Source organism: Poecilia mexicana, unplaced genomic scaffold (genome assembly GCF_051168715.1).
Source record: "Poecilia mexicana isolate PSO_F unplaced genomic scaffold, ASM5116871v1 scaffold_16, whole genome shotgun sequence".
In the NCBI taxonomy this organism is placed as follows: domain Eukaryota; kingdom Metazoa; phylum Chordata; class Actinopteri; order Cyprinodontiformes; family Poeciliidae; genus Poecilia; species Poecilia mexicana.
The window spans coordinates 19,607,480-19,626,417 of NW_028263385.1; the positions used below are offsets into that span (position 1 = coordinate 19,607,480).

At 37.3% G+C, this 18,938-nt stretch overlaps 1 protein-coding gene and 1 pseudogene across 1 annotated transcript; both read right to left on the reverse strand.

Annotated features, from left to right (window-relative positions):
* Nucleotides 1-5,812: 5,812 nt before the first annotated feature.
* has1 (hyaluronan synthase 1) lies at nt 5,813-8,900 on the reverse strand. Its single transcript, XM_014989387.2, has 4 exons — nt 7,992-8,900; nt 7,637-7,862; nt 7,412-7,544; nt 5,813-7,278 (listed from the first exon to the last, which is right to left on the reverse strand). Exons 1-4 carry the CDS (start codon nt 8,673-8,675, stop codon nt 6,603-6,605), a joined length of 1,719 nt encoding a protein of 572 aa, XP_014844873.1. The 5' UTR covers nt 8,676-8,900; the 3' UTR covers nt 5,813-6,602.
* Nucleotides 8,901-14,459: 5,559 nt separating this feature from the next.
* LOC106919193 (trypsin-like) lies at nt 14,460-16,980 on the reverse strand (annotated as a pseudogene).
* Nucleotides 16,981-18,938: the final 1,958 nt, after the last annotated feature.

Sequence of the window (18,938 nt, forward strand, 5' to 3'; positions counted from 1 at the left end):
TATTCCCACATCAACAGTAAAGAGGAAGCCATTAGAAACTTTTAAAATGTCCGCTTCAATGCTGCGTCACACAGTTATTGCTCAGGCGGCAGATCCTGCTGCTAACGTCGTTTATACCTCTGTGTGCTTCACTGTTTCTCTTGTGCTCTTATTTTGGATTCATGGGTTTTAGTTTGTGGACATTATTTACATTTTCATCAGTTGGATGTCCCTTGGTTCGTGAGCATGTTATTTCTATTCTAACAACTGCACAATATCTTTATGTTATAACCTTCTACAGTATATAATTATCACTATTGTTGTTGTTCTTGTTTTTTATACATTTTTAACACTTTGTGTAAACCTATACAGCTGATGTTGCTGTTACTGCTGATGTTCTTCCACTACTACCAACAAATAGCTGAAATCCTCAAATACTTGAGACTAGTTATTAAAAAAATCCTATATCGCTAACAATTTTAATAGTTTAAACACCAAATCTACCTCAATATGCATTAATATGCACCGTGGAAACCGTTTTAGCACTACCACAGAAGCAAACAACTACGATTTTCCTTTCCTGCCGTCATGGGGTTACAGCTGATCCGCACCAAGGGAAAGAAATGGCTACTTAGCAAGTACCAGCCATAAGGGCGTCAAGTAACATTGTGCCAAATATGCCATTTTAGTTTCCCATGAAGCAAAGTCTTTCGAATACTTTAAATATACCTAAAAGATCCGTAAACAGGCCAATTCTCCGTAAATTATTAGGAGCCGAAAAGTAAAAAAAAAAAAAAATCCACGAATACCGAACCGCGAATGGGCGGGGGTCTGCTGCAATTTGTTTGGAATAAGGATTACTTCATTGCCATTAGTCTAGTGGAAAGAAACACATGTTTTTTAATGTCTTCTAATAAAGAGGGGGGTAGACGGAAATGTTAAAAACAAGTACAGAATCTCAAGTTTGAAGCATAAAACAGAATCAACTGTAACGTAAATGACTGAAAGACTAGATAACTTAAAAGTTTGATTTATTTCTTTAAAAGGAGGATTTTCCTTAACAATCTGTCAATGTGTCAACGTTTCCTGTTCTTCACAGTAAATAACAGTGAAACCGATGTTCCCAACATATGTGATATTAGTCCAGGTCCCATTGTGCATTAGATCAACATGTCATGTGGGAACGGCCTGGCTGGACACAGTGTAACTACTTGTTATAACACTATAAAATTACAAGTCTTTTCAAGGAAATCAATTAGCTTTTAAGACAGGAAACAACTCTAGTTTTTTTTTTAAACACAAGACAAAGTGGAAAATAAGAAAAACATGTTATAAGCTGACTTATGAATGAGTCAAAATGATGAGGTAGGAAGCGGCAATCTGCTGCTAAAGCGTAGTGTTACTTTTAAGTTTTATGTCATTTACTAATCCTTGGAATATTTCTTTACTTCCATAATGGAAATGTATTGTACAACTCTTAATTACTAACAAATTTATAGATAAATAACTGGTAGATTTTTAGAGTTCCAAAAAAACCCCATTGGAATATTAATTAATGTATAATTCATAAATTAATTAATTGACAAAAAAAAGTGATTACTTTGTAAAATTTGAAACAAGACAAACATAAAGGTGATTTGTGGAAAAAGTGCCCATGTGTAGTCTTAACATATCCTTTACAGTATAATCTTTTTTTTTTTTTTTTTTACAGAAGTAACAATATATGACTACAGGCTAATTTTAAATCTTTTTACCGTTTTTATTAAATCATCTGTTAACAGCACAAATATTACACAGGAGAAGGTTTGACATAATTCGTGGCTTGATGACACATTTAGGTGAAAATCTAAAATTAAAATGCATTTTCTTACATAACAATATGCCATTCTGATGTAATTCATACAAATAAAAACAATTTTCTTGTGTGTTATTCTTTTCCACACCCAAATTCAGAGTACATGACAATCCATCATTCTTTATACGTACGTCTGTTTGCTGTACAATTACTGTATCTACACCCCATGTAGATATGGTCAAGAGCCATTTTAATGAGTGTACAGCAAACATTATCTGTGCGACAGCATGCTGTGTGGAGAAGCTTTTTTCCATCTTTCACTTGCATAAAAATTTACACTACTCCTCCTCTCTGCAGTGAAGTGACAGTTGTTTGTTTCCATTAGAAACAGATGTTCATTGCTATTCTTTTACTGGTGTTCTTAAGGCTCTAAACACAATCTCCACCCAGCCGTTAAGGAAAATCATTCCATCCATATGTGTCATTTGAAATTAATTAAAAAAAGCTACCAGTCCACCCAACCAAGTCACCTAACCAGGAAGATGTGGTCAGGGAATCCTTGTGCTTCCTCCTTATCTAAACAGAATATTGATTAAAATATTATATATGAATTAATTATTGAAAATATTTAATCTAAATAATGAGAGGGGCAGCAAAATTTTCCTCTTGTGCTTTTTGAGGAGATCTGTTAGTTTGAAGTAATGAAAGGGGGAAATCCTTTAAAAACCAAACACCTTAAATAACTCAAGTTTAGGAATTTCATCAGGAAGCAGAAGCACAAATGCAAAGTGTAATATATTGATATTTATTAGGTATTGAAGCTGGTTCTAGTTACAACTGAATAAATAACAACAGTAATCTTATATGATTAGGTTATTGATTTATGTCTGCTGCATGGTCTTCGCTAAAAAAATACCCACCAGCACATTTAGCTGTCTAATATTTTCTGCTGTGTAAGTTAAATACGTTTAGAGAGTTTTAGATTTTCAACCTAAATGTGTGAGTTTGTGAAAGATAAACTTACAGCAGTAATTTGTATTTTATTAATTTTGTCAAACCTCCAAGGGTTGAATAAACTAGAATTTTTAGCAAAGGAGTGGGAATTATTTCCCAGTGTGCTTAGCAGCACGTTTTTGTATCTTGTGTTGCACCGTGAGTGAGATGGAAGTGTGTTACACTGATCTGACATTTTTGTGTTAAAGCAAATGTTTATTTTAAGTTTGCAAAACTTGACTAGTGTCCTGTTCACTCTAAATATTTTTTTTAGCAGAATTAATTGTGATATTTAATAAAATTCTGTATCAGATCAGAAATTTTGTTCATGCAATTTGAAACAAGAATTTAAATTGTTATTAACTTGATATTGTGACTAAGAATAGTATGTGTGGTCTTTAGGTGAGGACTGTTTTTTTTTGCGTATTGTGAAATAATTATTTGGTTTAAATTGCAGCTTTAAGTTAAAACTCACAATTCAAGACTAATGAACTTAAAAACAAGGTTTAGACAACTTGTCTCTTGTTGTTAAATCAACTTCATGAACTTTAATTTATGAGATAAAATCAAAACAATTTTCTTGCTGACTTAAATTGTACTTTCAAGGCAGCAGGTGGATTTTCATTTTCAAGTTAAACCACCTTCCAAATGTTTTAGTGTATGGTGCAATTAATTTGGGCGCAAATATTTTTTTATATTTTTTTACCAGTTGTTTGAGGTAAAACAACAACAAAAAACATATAAATAAAGCCTCAGTAACATTTGTATTCTCCCTGAGTTGGAAGTTGGAAATTATGTCTTCCCAGTTGGAGATTTTAACTGGGACGCCCCAAGAAGTTGGGACAAACTCCAGCAAAGCCCACTTAGGATTTTTAAGGCAGATTTCAATTTGGCTGCTTTTGTAAAACTGCAACATTAAGTAATGCCCTGGGGTCAAAAATTTACATCCACCGAACTTTTGTGCTGGTGCACTGAGAGACAAAAATTAGGTGCAGAAGTGCAACCATTGCAAAAAGTAGAGTTCTGGGGTGTGTTCTTGCTGCAAGTCATAAAACTCTTAAAATGTTCCACTTGTTGCCCTTAATGTCTAGGCAACCTGTTGTTATGATTCTTCATCTTTCTTCTATCCCTTTTATCTGCTCATATTCACATTGCTGCATGGTTACGTAACCATAATATAAAACCGGTGAGTGGTGACTATCATATAAACAAAACTGGTTAAGGCAGGCCAACACCTCTTCGAGAGGGTGCAGAATGAAGAGGAGATCAAACCAAACCTTTCGCCTCAGTCTTTGCTTTTTATAGCACCAGCAGCTTAAGCAGCATTTATAATAACATTCACTTAGAAATTTTTAGAATGCTGCAATGGTAAAGAGAAAAGCCAGGTCGAGTCACGATGTTTTTCAGTTACTGGCATGAAACTAGAATTAAATGAATGATCTCAAATTATGTCCTTTAAAAGAGTCTTAAAAAGTAAAATGGTACAAGCTTATACTGTTATATAAATATGTATTGTGAAATCATGTATGTAAGTAATATATGTGTATATTCATGCATAAATACAAATGTGTGTGCACTTTTGTATGTATGCAAATGGACACAATATATCTGTTATTCCTGTAAGCTGCTAAGTAGATGAACAGAGTGGGCAAGCATAAGATTTGGCTTCAGGCTTTTTGGGTTTGTAAAGTAGTATCGTTTTTGTTTTCGGTTAATGTTGATAATTTGCCAAACAAAAGTTTGAAACTGAACTGAACATAGTCATATGCACTGAGAAGTTTATGCTACATTGCATGATTATGGGCTATAATCATCCTTATGGGTAGGATTATAGCCCAATACAATCTGCCATGGTGTTTTTACATCAACAGTACCTATAATTAATGGTTTCATCTAATAACCTAATGTCTAAAAAACTAGTAGTAAATCTTAGGTCTGTAAGAAACGTTTGAAATGTCATACATTATGCGTTAAGTTCGTAATTATATTTTCGTTTCACGTTTTGAATTTAGTTCATGTAATTAACTTTTTGAAAATGTTCTAGTTTTTAACCCCTTTCACTGTCATGAGGACCCATTGACTAACATGTGAGCAATGATATCATTGGGATTCTACTACATGAAGGTAAGATACTGACCGGTTAGTATTTTACTAACCAGTAAGATACTGGAAACTGATTTCTGACATCTGACTTTTTTTCTTTTTTTTTTTTCTTACCATGATACCATGTTGAATCCTGAGGTGTGAATAGGAATGGTGAGAATGCAGGTCTCTGTGGGGCTCCTGTGCTGCTGACCACCTGATTAGACACACAACCCTTCGGTCTTACAAGCTGTGTTTAGCTGCTCTTTTATTTAGGCGGTTGTTGAGGACTCCAGACAAAACTTGTGGAGTTTTTGACCCACAAGTTTTGGACACAGTAAATACAACAGAGTTCTGTGAAATGCTCTGAAAAACGAGAGAACGTGATCCTCACTGTGCTGCCTGTTCTGCAGGCAGTGGGTTTGTTGAAGCAGGTGTTTTCTGCTCCGACTGCACAGTCATGGCACCTTTAACAGTACGTATTTCATTGTTCATGTTGCTTGCCAAAGTTCATCTGCAATACTGGTAATGTACCATTAGCCTCTGTCATAAATATATAGATCATAAATATGTCTGATCTCGTTGTTCTGGCACTTTGAACCAAACTTTATGACTTATCAAAAAAAAAAAAATATATATATATATATATATATATAAATGATATAAGCTATATTAAGCTTATATCATTAATATTGCTTAATGATATAAGCAATATAGCTGATATCATTAAGCTATATTGCTTTTGGTCAGATACATAAAAATAAAAGTTTTTTTCATTATTATTTTTCTTGTCAGCACATTCACTTGCTCATTTCAGGGCAGGTGAGGGTGTGAGTTTACACTGAATACTTGGGAAGCTAATCTTAGCATGAGACATGAGTGAGCTAATTTAAAAAAAAAATATTTCTTTGTTTCCAGCTTTTTAGGATAAATATAGCAAATAATGTACATTTTCTCCAAAGATTTTATTATAAATATTTTTTATTTGGCAGAAATATAATAACATTTTTCACATTTCGAAATATTTACAGCCAAACATAAAACATAGAGAACAAACATATAGACATATCAAATGTATCAAATTCCATAAAAGTGCATTTGTACTGTACTTCACACAAGATGAATATACCAACTGTAACAATAAATCAATCAGCTTTGTTTATACTGTTAGATAGATTTGATTACAGTGAGGTGTGTAAGCATTGTTGCCAAAAAAAAGAAAAACATAATGTATGATGTATGTATGATAAAGTGTTGCGATAACTTCGGGCATTGGTCGGAGATGGCTTTTCTTCTTATTGATGTTTCACAGTGTGGCGTTCTCTACATACAGTGTGCAAGTTTCAAGTAAATATGCAGAACAGCATGAGATGCAGTGCAGCATTCAGTGCAGAGACAACTTCATTCTCATAAGTGTACACAACTATATACATGGACAGTAGAGGTATCAGTAGAGTTAGTCTTCCTAGAAATAACCAATCACTTTTTCCCAGATTTAAATATCATAAATAAATATCTTATAACAGACAATCTGCTTTCTCATCACCTAATCAAGAAAAGTTTGAGTATTGCAGTAACCCCCAAAGGTTCAGCTCATATGCTTTTAAATATGTAAAAACATCTCCATATGAGTGAAAAAGTCGATGTTACCCTTCTAATTGATAGAAACAATACTTAATCCCTTAATTTGTACTGACAAAATAAATACAATAAATAAAGCGATAGTCATTAAAATTGTATTCAGTCTTTAAAGCTACACGCTAATGTTGTAGCTTTGGGAGCGCCTTCTGCATAACCTTCGGAACCACGCCCAGTAGAGGACCATCATGACCAGCCAGTAACATAAGTACGCCACACAACCAAAAACAAGAAACCGAGTTTCCATAATCTTGGCTGGACTTGACCAATCTTCTCGAGTCTCCCTGTAGATTGTGTATCCAAACCCACCTAAGAGAATAGCAGCCCACACTGACAGCGGAAGTAGGGGCATGTAGTTACCAACAATCTTACGCCTGCCAGACGTCCCCCAGCTGCTTTTGTTCATCGTGAGAATGGCAAAATACTTTGCAGGCAGCAAACTGGTCATGTACAACGAGGAGTAGAGCGACATGAAGACCATCACGATGTTTTGGCGAAGGAGGCAGGCGTAGGCTGCTTTCACCAGCCCGATGAGCTGGATGCAGCAGAGAACCCAGAGGATGTCCCACAGCGAGCCCATCCAGAACAGCTGGATGATGGTGGCTGTGACAAAGAAAGGAAAAACGCCGGAGACGATGGACTCGTAGGTCATCCAGAGGTGATGCTTGTGCCACCACATCGCGTTGTAGAGCCACTCGCGAAAGTAGGATTTGGTCCAGCGAGTTTGCTGGTTGAGCCAGCGAAGAAACTGGGCAGGTGTTTCTGTATAGCACTTTGAACGAGCTGTGTATCTAAAAAGAAATACAACAGACAAAAAACATTATAGAAAGCTTTACATCTAGCATCTCAAAAACATGACGAATAATAAATAATTTATTTTGTTTGGGGGTTTTTTTGTAGTAGACATAACAAAATGGTAAGTACTTTGTGGCGTAGCCCATGCTCAGCATTCGGTTGGTGAGATGCCTGTCATCGCCAAATGTACAATGACTTCCCAGAAACTTCTGGTTGTACCAGGACTCCAGAAACTGCTGGAGGATGTCGTTCCTGTACAAACCTGCAGGAAAACATATGTATCTAGTGAGATCTTTCAACAATATTATGTAAAAATGATCCTCCTTTGACATCAGTGACAATTATCTCCCTTACCCAGAGGACCGCTGATGCAGGACACACAGTTGAAGAAGGACTGGCAGGACCGCTCGATGTTGAAAGCCATCCAGTACCGGAGGCTGCTCATGAAGCTGATGTATGAATCTTTCAGGTTGAGAATCATCACGTCTCCTCCCACAGCACCGTACCTGGGGTTGCTCTCTAATACCTTGCACAGTTCCACAGTAGCTAAAGGGTCCAGCTTCGTGTCAGAATCACACACCTGAGGAGTCAGAATATTAAACATCACTGAAAACTTGTAACGCCATAATTTTTTATTTATTTATTTATTTTTTACAAGATATTGAATAAAACTTTTTGAGATTTTTAACAAGTGAAGAAAAGTAAATACCTGAATGTAGTCAACTGCTGATCCCAAAGCCTTAAACGCAGTGTACATCACCTCCCGCTTGCCTCCCCACTTCTGCATGACGCACACACACCTTTTGGTCTGGATCAGATGCTCCAAGTCTTTTTTCTGAGGATCCTCTCCAATGACATAATCAGCGCTGCTTTCTGTTCCCGTCTCTTCATCTTGCTGAGGCTTTGTGGGATCCCATGAGTGGTAGTTGTTCTTCCACACAAAGAAACCCGGATCCTGGTCTGCAAACACTTCCCTAAACATGTCCATCATGTACCTGTCATCATCTGAGTTCCCGTCAATCACCATGATGATGCGCAACAGCTCCGAGGGATACTGCAAGCTCTTGACAGAGTTGAGGCACTCTCTAAGATAGACGGGATCCTCCTGGTAAGCAGAAATTGTGAATCCAATTGTTTTAGTGTAGCTGCACGGCTTCGTGCGGGTTTTCATTCGCCGGTGCTCGATAAAGGCGAACAGGCTTTGAACCAGAACATGGAGCGAGAGCAGGAGTCCGTAAAAGCCGAAGGAAATGATCCCGTACATGGATGTGGCCAGCTGGAAGCCTTCCACATAGGCCCAAACCATGACTCCCAGAACCAGCAGAGCAAAGAGGAACGTGAAAATGGCTCGAAGGATTGTCCAAAGCTTCTTTAATGAATGTTTCAGCTTCATTTTGCTCTGCAGACCAAAAGACACGACAGGTTGGTTAATTCATTCAAAAGAGACTTAAAAAACTTTTCAAATGATTCCAGATGAGAAACCTGGCAAAGGTCTTTGATAAAGTTTGACAAGCTTACAGCTTTAAGGCAGAATGGATGACAAAGACTATTAATACAAGAGTTTTCTGATTTTCTGAAAGACAGCACAATATTGTAACTCAGAAACAATATTTTAATATTTTTTACCTGTGTGCCCATGATATTTTTCTTTACATTTTATAATATTAATAAGGTCAAAGAGCTTTGCAGAACTGATAAAATAAAATCATTATAATAACGAAAAATCCAGAATCTGTTTAAATCATTAGTTACAGAAATTGTGAGATCTAATATTTCACAATATTTAAGATTTTATCATAATAAATATTTTTACTGCTGTATTACAACAAAATTTTATTTTATTGTAATATTTAATTTTTTATTTTTCTTGGATTAAACTTAGAATATTGAATAAAATCTTAATAAATTAATAGAAACTCCAGTTTCACGATTTTCCCCTTCTTATATCAGGTAAGTAACTAAAATATAAAATTAAAACGTTACTTCTTTTTTTTTTTTTTTCTTTTTCCCCCCCTTTTGAACCTTACCTGATGATGTGCGGCTCCCTTGGCTTCAGAATTTCAGTTCGCACACCCCTTGTTGTTCTCAGTCTGAATGCTTTTGGTCTGGAGTTTGCTGCCTTTATAAGTTTTTAGGTTTGGGATGGGGCTACGTGCTGGTTTTTATGCCTTGTGAATGGTTAATTAAGCGCGCCGCGGCTGACTCAGTCCTGCGTCAAGAAGGAAGGGGTGCGCGGGGCAAACATTTCTTTGTTTTTGTCTTAACCATGGAGATCTCTTATACACTGAAAAAATGATGGATTACGCCTCAAACAGCTGCAAACAGCTCACTTCTTGCGAAGTTTCTTTCTATCTATCTATCTATCTATCTATCTATCTATCTATCTATCTATCTATCTATCTATCTATCTATCTATCTATCTATCTATCTATCTATCTATCTATCTATCTATCCAGTGATCCTTATTTTTATAAGAAACAAGTACGAAGTAGAAAAACACCCATATATTCCTATTGTCTTTTTTTTATTCTGTAGTTGTTTTACAAATATTACAAATAATTGAAGATTTTTTTTTTTGTCGGTACTTGCTCTGCTCCCCAATCTGACACAGTACTTGCAACGTCTAGTTATGACGTCACGGCGTCCCCAAAAGAGACATTATGACGGGCGAGGCTTCAACAGGGTTGTTCAGTAGTTAGATGTTTCCCCCTGGTGGTTATCATCTAAAACTGCAGGGGAAAAAAATGTTTTTAATCTTATTTTCATAATGTAATACGATATGAATACAAGTGTGGGTGTGTCAAAGTTATATATATATATATATATATATATATATATATATATATATATATATATATATATATATATATATATATATATATATATATATATATATATATATATATATATATATATATATATATATATATATATAACTGTTCCATATGTTTTTTTTTCTCTCTTTTTTTGCTGTTGTTTTTTAGTCAGGTTCTCAATGTCCTGACCTACCCATGATCACATCCCTGGGGAGGTTCTTTACAAATCTGTTGACCACTCATGAGTATCCACACCCTTAGCCACTGGACTCTGGCATGAAGCATAAACACGCTTCATGTCGGACACAAATAGAAGTTACAGAGAAACTGATGTCATATAGGGAGATTATGCACAGAAACGGTAACTTGATGTGTTGGTTATCCCCAGGAGTTATTATTTCAGGAATAACCATTTGAATCTCTTATTCTGTCAGCGTCCAGGTTTGCTAGCATGTTGAAACTCCTGTGTTTTCCTAACAGCGTAAAGCTGCATCTGCATGCAGTTGTCTGACATGATACTTAATTCATAGAGGCTCTCAAAAGTGTACACTCCTTTGTTAAAAACAGGTGTTCGTGACCTAAATGAAGATGGACCTGATTTTTTTTTTTTAATCCTTTACTTCATTTGAAAAGCAACGGTTTTGGTGAAGCAAGAGAATCCACTGGGTACAAATTCACAGCCATTGTTGAATCTTATTTTTTTGTTTTGTTCATTAAAATCCAGTTCATGTGAGTTTTATTTACTGAGAAACCTTTGAAATACCTTTGAAATGCAGTTGATTCTCACCCAGCCAGTGAATTCATCTGAATCTATGCCATTTTTTTTATTATCTTAATAAAAGGAACAGGTTAAATTGTTGTGCTGTTCTGTCATATAACTGAATCATCATTACATTGCTTGGAGTTTTTACTTGACCGACGTCTACATGTCTCGGCTCCTGAAGAAGTTATGTCTTTTCTTGTGAAATTCAAAATAAACCGATAAGCAAATGCGTTGTGCTACAAACAGCCTCCTGTTAAGGTTAATGTCCCGTAAAGAAAACAAAGATAGTTTTGCATACAGGCCTTCATAGACCTTCACAGGTTGGCAGTCTTTATCTGGAGGTCAGGCAGGGGCCTGGTGACTCACTCATAAACTCTGTGCTACGCCCAAGAAACCAAATTCACTTAAATCATTTCTGAGGTTTACTAAAATAGTTAGACCATATGAGAGAATAAGTTCCTTAACTGCAGCTGGTCTTCTTTGCCGTGCATGATGTCACCAAAAATCATTTTATAATTTTACTTATGTTGATACACTTAAAGGAAGATCAGTCGAACATTACCGTTTGCTCTATTGCCAGTAAGCTCATGCCAGAGTGGTGTTCATCCTATGCAGTTTTTTTCCCCCCACAAAGAGCCAAGTTGCAGCACACTTTGCCGGGATTTACAGCTGGCTGGCTCTAAGTGACAGTTTTATTCCTCGGCTATGGAGGCCATCTTTAAGCAGTACACTTCTCTACCCATTCATTGTCAAGTTCATCTGAGTCTGAGCTTGTTGCTGCAAATGTTCTGACCACATGTAAGGCAGCTTGATCTGTTATGCCCAATATTATGCTTCCAACCACTCGGATTTAGATTTACAGCTTTACATGCTCACGGCGATGAGTTATGCGCATGCGGCTTTTGAAACACTTATAATCAGTGTGACACAGTTTTCTTTGAGAATTGTTTGGTGATATCTTGTCAGTTTGACAAAGTGGAGGGATGTGAAGAGCATTTTGCATTTTTAGCACAGATAATTGTTGTTTAAATGTTAACATGAATTGACAAACCTGTTCTTTAGCTGTGAGTAAATGAAAAAAAAAAACAACAACAAAAAAACCCACCACATACTCTAAAAGCCCAGACCCAGCAATTACTCACCCCAGCAGAACATTTGGGGAATTTCTGTCCATGGATTACAAGTTTCCAGTAAAGTTCTCCAGATGCCTGTTAATGACCTAATTATTTGACTCAAGTGTGTTGAAGCATTGACACTTCTAGAAGAATGACTTGAATTGCAGATCCCTGCTCTAAGGAAAACACTTGTATCTTGTTAATGCCAACTATGTAAGCTCTACTAATATCTCTATCTGAGAGTGGATGGAAACCATCTGGAAAGCCAAATGTTCATCACTGTTAGGTTTTGACTTTTCACTTGGCTTTTCCAAACCAAGGATTTGATATGAAATGTCATTTCTGGGCTCAAACAGGTTTTCCTTCTAATATTGTCATGACCAGTTTCATTACAGCTGATGAAGAAGAGTACCCCACAGCATGATGCTGCCTCCTCCATGTTTTCCACAAGCATCCCCGTGCAGTGTTAGTTTATTTTATGCAGAGCATTTGCATGAAATCACCAGAACATCTTCTATCGCATGCATATTGTGCCTCCTACATGGCTGGTGCAAACTGCACTTCTTTTGCTTTCTTCTACAATGGTTTTTGTCTCGCTACAATATAATAAAAGCCATATTTGTGAAGTGCAAAACTAATGATAGTCTAAAGTAAGATTCTTCCTTCTGAAAAGATTTTGTAAATTTTAATCTAAAGAACACAAAGGGTTTGCTTATAGAAAAAATATATTTTATTCAACATTAGTTCTACAACATTTTTACAGTTGTGTTATTACAGCCCACTTCTTTTCCATCTCCAACGTGTCATTGTATGTCGGACAGATGTCTTCCTGTTTCTGGAAGATGCTGGTATTCTTGCCAGATTTCCTGTGCATGTGTTGTGATAAATATTTTCAACATGAGATGTGCTTAGTCAGAAATAAGAAACACATTTACTCCAGGTGCAGTTACTGCGGCAACATGTTTACAGAAAGTGCAAAACTGCTGAATAATGCCGTTACAGAAACCGAGAACGTGGAGTCCACTGTTTCTGTGCTTGGCGCTGTGGTTTGGGGTTGTGTGGCTGCTATTCTTTCATTCCTTGCAGACAGTTTTCCACCAGAGGGAGCCATGGAGTGGCAGTCTTCCATTGGAGGATGGACGGGAGGTGTTATTGGATGCACCTGCACACTTTGGAGGCTCATTAGCTGGAGGATAAGAGGAGCCATTTGCCATTCTTCAGGTACCTGAGTGTTCATCTTTAGTGGTAACTCTGAGCCCTCTGTGCTTCCTAGGAGTTTCATGAGTTTATTTGACACTCTCCTCTTTGGTAGTTTAATTTACCAAGCATACCTAAAACCATTAATTTTTTTAAATCAAATTTGGACCATAGGTGTGTCCCTGGCACTGCCTATGGGTGATATCAAGACACACATCTGTTATGGCCAGTTAGTCTGGTGGTTCATCCTCTGGCACTGACCTCTGGATGTACCCAAAACATTCGAGTCTCTTTGCTATACCAGAAAACTGTGACACACCACAAAAATAAATTTTTCAGATAAGCTTGCTTGTTCCTACCACAGATGTTAAAAAGCCAAATATGCATCCAAATATTAACCAAGTGATCCATTTGGTTAATCCAATTGAACTCTCTTTTGGTTCTGTTTGTCTCTCTTCAATCACTTCCTGGCTTTCCTCTCAGCCAGCAGTGAGAGCTTTACTCAAACTGCCTTGTTTTTGCTATGTTAGGAAAAAAATAAGCTACTTTCAAAAACAAAGCGAAACTAAACACCCTTGTTTGCATTTTTACAAAGACAGTGTTCCTAGACAATTAGGATTTCACCGGGGAAGAAAAAAACAGTGAGATGAAACTTTCAGAATGAGCTGATTAGTTCTTTAAAAGATAGGAATGCACTCAATTCAAAAGCTTGAATTCTTAACTAGCAGAAAAAGATTACTCTTGGATGTGTTGACATAAATCTAATTATGTTCAGAACAGCTTAGGATTCATACACATGGCATTTGGACATGGTTAGCTGTAATCAGCTGCAGGATAAAACATTACTTCAGCTGAGTCACTATTGTCATGATTGGTCAACATGTTAAAGGCATAAACATGTGTGTGTGCATGTATGCATGTGTATGTAAAAAGTTACATTTTGGAGGTTGCATATTGTTTTACAACACCAAAGTCTGGATTTATTCTGCAGTGATAATTGGGGTTACACTACATGATGGAGTAGTAGTAAGAAACATATTAAAAATAAATAAAATTACGAGAATAAAGACCTGGCATATTGGAAAATTCAGAAGCTGTCGGCAGCTGTCTTGGCCCTCGTCAAGCTGCTTGTCTAGTGTCAAGGATTATGCCAACTAGCGGATGCTCAGACTAACATGCTGTGGGATCTGTGCCGCAAGCTGGATGCGATTCAAGCGGAGATTTGCAGACCCTGGTGCTCTCTGGCAAGATAGAATTGACTTTGGAGAAGTTGCTAGTCTGGTCTGGTGGGAATGGCCACAATAATAATTTGGATGATTTGAATCGCCACAGAAATGCACCGGTGAGACCTCAGAGCAGAACAGAAAAATTACTGCCGTCTGCCCGAACTACAAAGCAATGGTTGCTATCTGAAGTGGCTTCCCTGTGTTGGCTTAGGCTGGCTGTCTTTCTCAACTCTCCTGGATGATATGTAAACAAGATGCTCTTGCCCACCATGCTTCCCCAGAGACATCTGTGGTTCTGTGGCAGACTCTACAAGGCCACGCTGATTAACCTTTCCATCATATTAGAGACTGCTGGCTGGCAGAGCCGTGTGGCAGAGTTCACACTGCATGGATATATACAGCCATATTCCATGGCTATGAACACATCCTCCCTGAACTCACCTCACCTTTGCTGGCCCCCCACCTTTATGTTGTATTTATGTTGCTTTATATATGCAGAGGTTTCTTTGCAACCCCTCACTGCGCCCACTTGGACGCCTCCCACCATGGATGCAGCTTCATGGACTGTCTTCCTTGTTTTTGTTTGTTTTCTGTCTTTCTTTGAATAAGAATTGCGTTTAATTCACACTTGACCTGATGGGGCTTCCTCAACAGCTGCTCCTTCTTTCAAAGTCACATTGAGAGTAGTCAGTATTTTAAAGTTTGTTTTTTAACATCATGTGAATTACTCCCTTTACTTATATGAAAAAAAAAATCACCCTCATTACAGTAAAAACAACGCTTTACACAAATATGCCAAATTGTTTGACTTTATAGCTTTACACCTCAGCCAGAAGCCATTGTTGTCTTGATCCAGGAAACATAATTGCAAACTTTTGTGTACACTCCAGGCTTGTTCCTCTGAGCACAGCCGTGGCCCCAGGACACAAGTCCCTGGAGCTGTCCCTCACACACCATAGGACCCCCAGAGTCACCCTGAAGTGTAAAAGAGATTACAGGATGTCATATTTTGCAGCAAGATAAAAAAAAAAAAGAAAAAAAAAAAACATCTGTTGATGTGCAACAGTGATGCTACCTGACAGGAATCCTTCCCTCCCTCCAGGTATCCAGCACATATCATGTTTTCAGTTATCTGAAAGGGATACGCATTGAAGCAGGTGTCATCACTCAGCAGAGGGACTTCCAAGCACTGCAGCTTGTCTGGGTACCTTCCTGTAAACACACCGAAGTGAGCTACTTCTCCATCTCATTTTCTTATCTCTTCTCATTTATTGGAAATTACAGAGCAGGCCAAGTTTCACTCACAGCCCTCGTCACTGGGGCGAACGTTCCCCCATCCAGATATCTGGCACATCGTTCCAGCACTGCCGCAGTCTGATGGAAGCACTGCAGGACGCACGTAGCTGTTCAGAGTAGCCGCCTGACTCAGCTTGATCAGCATGATGTCACTGTCCTGCGTGCGGGGATTGTAATCAGGGTGGCGAATGAACGCGGCAGACATGATGTGCTGTTCAGTATGGTCGGGTTCCCAGATGTCATGCTCTCCCAGTCGAACCTCTAAATCTGAGCTGAAAAAGAAACATTTCAGCAAGCTAGTTTGGTTTCCCCATCAATGATGCACACAATTAAAATCACAAGGAAACTGCTTAGGTTTTTGATTATATTTTCAATTTGAACATTTTGTGGAGTACTGATATTTCTCATTAAGAAATGTAAACAAAACTGACTGAGTTTGGGATTTTTTTCAGAAGGAGATGCATTCAGACATGATTCTACAAAACATTGATATAATAGCACAGTTTTCAGATATTGATTTGAAAAATAAAAAAGTAAAATCCTGGGTTTGTTTCCCCCTCAATCACAATTACGAGTTTGGTTTTGGTCGGTCATATAAAACACAAAACAAATACACAAAATTTGTTAATTGTAATGTGAAAAATGATGAAGAACTTCAAGTTGTGTGAACAATTTTGCACAGCAGTGTGCATGAAATCAAATGAAAGATGTCCATTATCACGTTGTACCTTGGTTTGCAGTGTGCACCCGAGAGCACCCACTGGTCAGACAGCAGAACGCCGCCGCAGTAGTTGTACCCAGTGAAGAGCGACACTTGATAGGGCACAGAGTTTCTCGGGCATTCATATCCTCCAACAATCTTTTCATCATCTTCCAGACCAGCTGCACGTTACAAATAGGAAATGGTAAATTGCCTCCAGGAGCTTTATCAAATCAAAGGACTCCAAAGAGTTTTACAGTTAATACGCACATTGTAGCCTCAGCTACCCAAGGGCAGTCAGACAGAAACAAGGCTACTATTTAGAAAAATCTTCTATCAAAGATATAGACAGAGCAGGGGTTCGAACTTAACATACGAAGGTTTCAGGATAAATCTCTTCTTTCTGAGCCACTGCACTCCCAGAAGTAAAATTACATTTTCCTTTTCAAATTTTATGATATGGAAAATGTATTTGCTGGTGTCAATTATAATTACAAGTTCTATTGTCGCCCATTTTTCCCCATATAAATGAATATAAGATATACCTGCAACGCCTAAGAAGATCAGGGAAAGAAAAAGCTCCATGCCTCTTTCTGGTTTGTAACTAATGTGTCCTTGCTCTCTTTAAGTTAAGTATTTCAGTCCTCTTATCTTCTGTTTTTAAGCTCTTTTATCACCTCAAACATAGGCCATATGTTACATTTCCCTAGGAACGCTGAATCTAAAGTACACCTAAGGAATACGAGCCAAAATAAAGTTTTTAAAAAATGTATATGTGCAGGAAAAGTTGCTCGGGAAATGTATGAACCTTGTCTAATTTTCTAAATTTTGTACTTTAAGTCAAACCTTTTGCCTTAATGTCCTTATTATATTTCATGTGATGTGCTTGTGATGTAAGGAAATTGACATCCACAGTTGTGGTTGTAGCTGAAATGTTCTGAAGCACAGAGGTCTAAATGTCCCGTTTTTAACAATGTTCACAGTTTTTATGTCCAGCCTGCACATGTAGGACAAAGTTTAGCTTTCTGCGAAAACTGGAGGCTACAAATTGTATACTTAGTTGTATTGAGCAAATTATATAAATAAATGGGTTTAAGTTTTAACCTTCTTGAAAATGCTTTTTCTTCCCTACTTCAGAAAAACATCCCAGAACTCATTTTTAGAGAGTTTTCTGGTTTATTTGGCATTTCTGGGACTTCAGGCATCAGGTTTGCTCACATTAAAATCTCAAGAAGTTTACCTTATTTTGTGAGGTTTTTGTTTCACCGTGGCATCACTGAGAAATGTTTTGAGTGAACTGACAAAAGCAACAGTTCACCCAGAGCCTGGATGCAATTCTACATTAAAACAACTTTTATTTTCATTAAAATCTCCCTTCATTGTAAGTACAGATGTATTTTTCATAGCCATACTTTGGAACTTATATTAAAAAAGAATCGTGTCCTTTTACACCACCTACTTGCCAGATAAAGGGACATGCATGTGCTACAGTACCTGCAGTTTTTGGGAAGAAATTACCTTTTTGTTGCGTGTGTGTTTCTGAATTTAAAAGCCCCACATTTTTGTAATTTTGCCTGACAAGACTTTTTAATTGATTGATAATTGGTAAGTGTTTATATGTAACAATGTGCAAAGGACACTAATAATAAATAATACACTATTATTGGAATGCCTTCTTTAAATGACAGGTTCAAAATGTCTCTTTTGCAGAGAAACTGACTAAATGCATTCCTCCAGTGTGAGTTTTAACCTACTTTCCAACACAAACTCTTAGATTTTCAAGGTTTGAGGTGTCATCTATTCACTTTGATATTCCAGTGTTTTCATACTGGACCACTCTGATTTACTTTTTGCTTTGGAGCCAACTGAGATGCTGTTTGTCGTTTTATCGTCAAGCTTTTATCAAGAATGTCTCAATGCGCTTCTCCATTCATCCTTCCTGCAATTCTAAAAATTCTGCCACATATGTCAAAAAACGTAAACGTTTGACTCCTGCAAACTCTGTGATTTTAATATATAGTCTAGGGAAATCAGTGACGTCATAGCGATGCCAAACCACCACTGACTCAGAGTTTCAGAACGAAAACGAAGTGACAGGTATAGTGCTCCATTACTCACGTATGAGCATAGCTGTTTATCAGCACCAGACAGGGAATTATTTAAGGGTGTTTTGTTGCCCAAACCATATGATTAAACACTTAAGCGCCAAGCATAACACATTCCCATCTAGCACAGGCAGGTTCTCTTCCCTTTCATTACTGAGAGGCACTCAGATTATTTGACTCACTCGTTTTGAACAAGTTTGATTACATTTAAGACACAAAAAAAGCTGAAGCGTGGCATTAAAATCCAAGTCATCAGGCATGGAAAGTCACATGGAGATGATCAGCTGCTCAGGTCGAAGTGTGCGTCTGCTCTTTTTTTGTTGTTGTTGTTTTTTTAACTTTAGGATGGATAAACATTTCAAGCCGAATGTTTTTTTCCCCCCAGGACCAACCAAGCCCTTGTAGTTTCCTGCAGTAATAGCTGAAGGTTTTGAGACA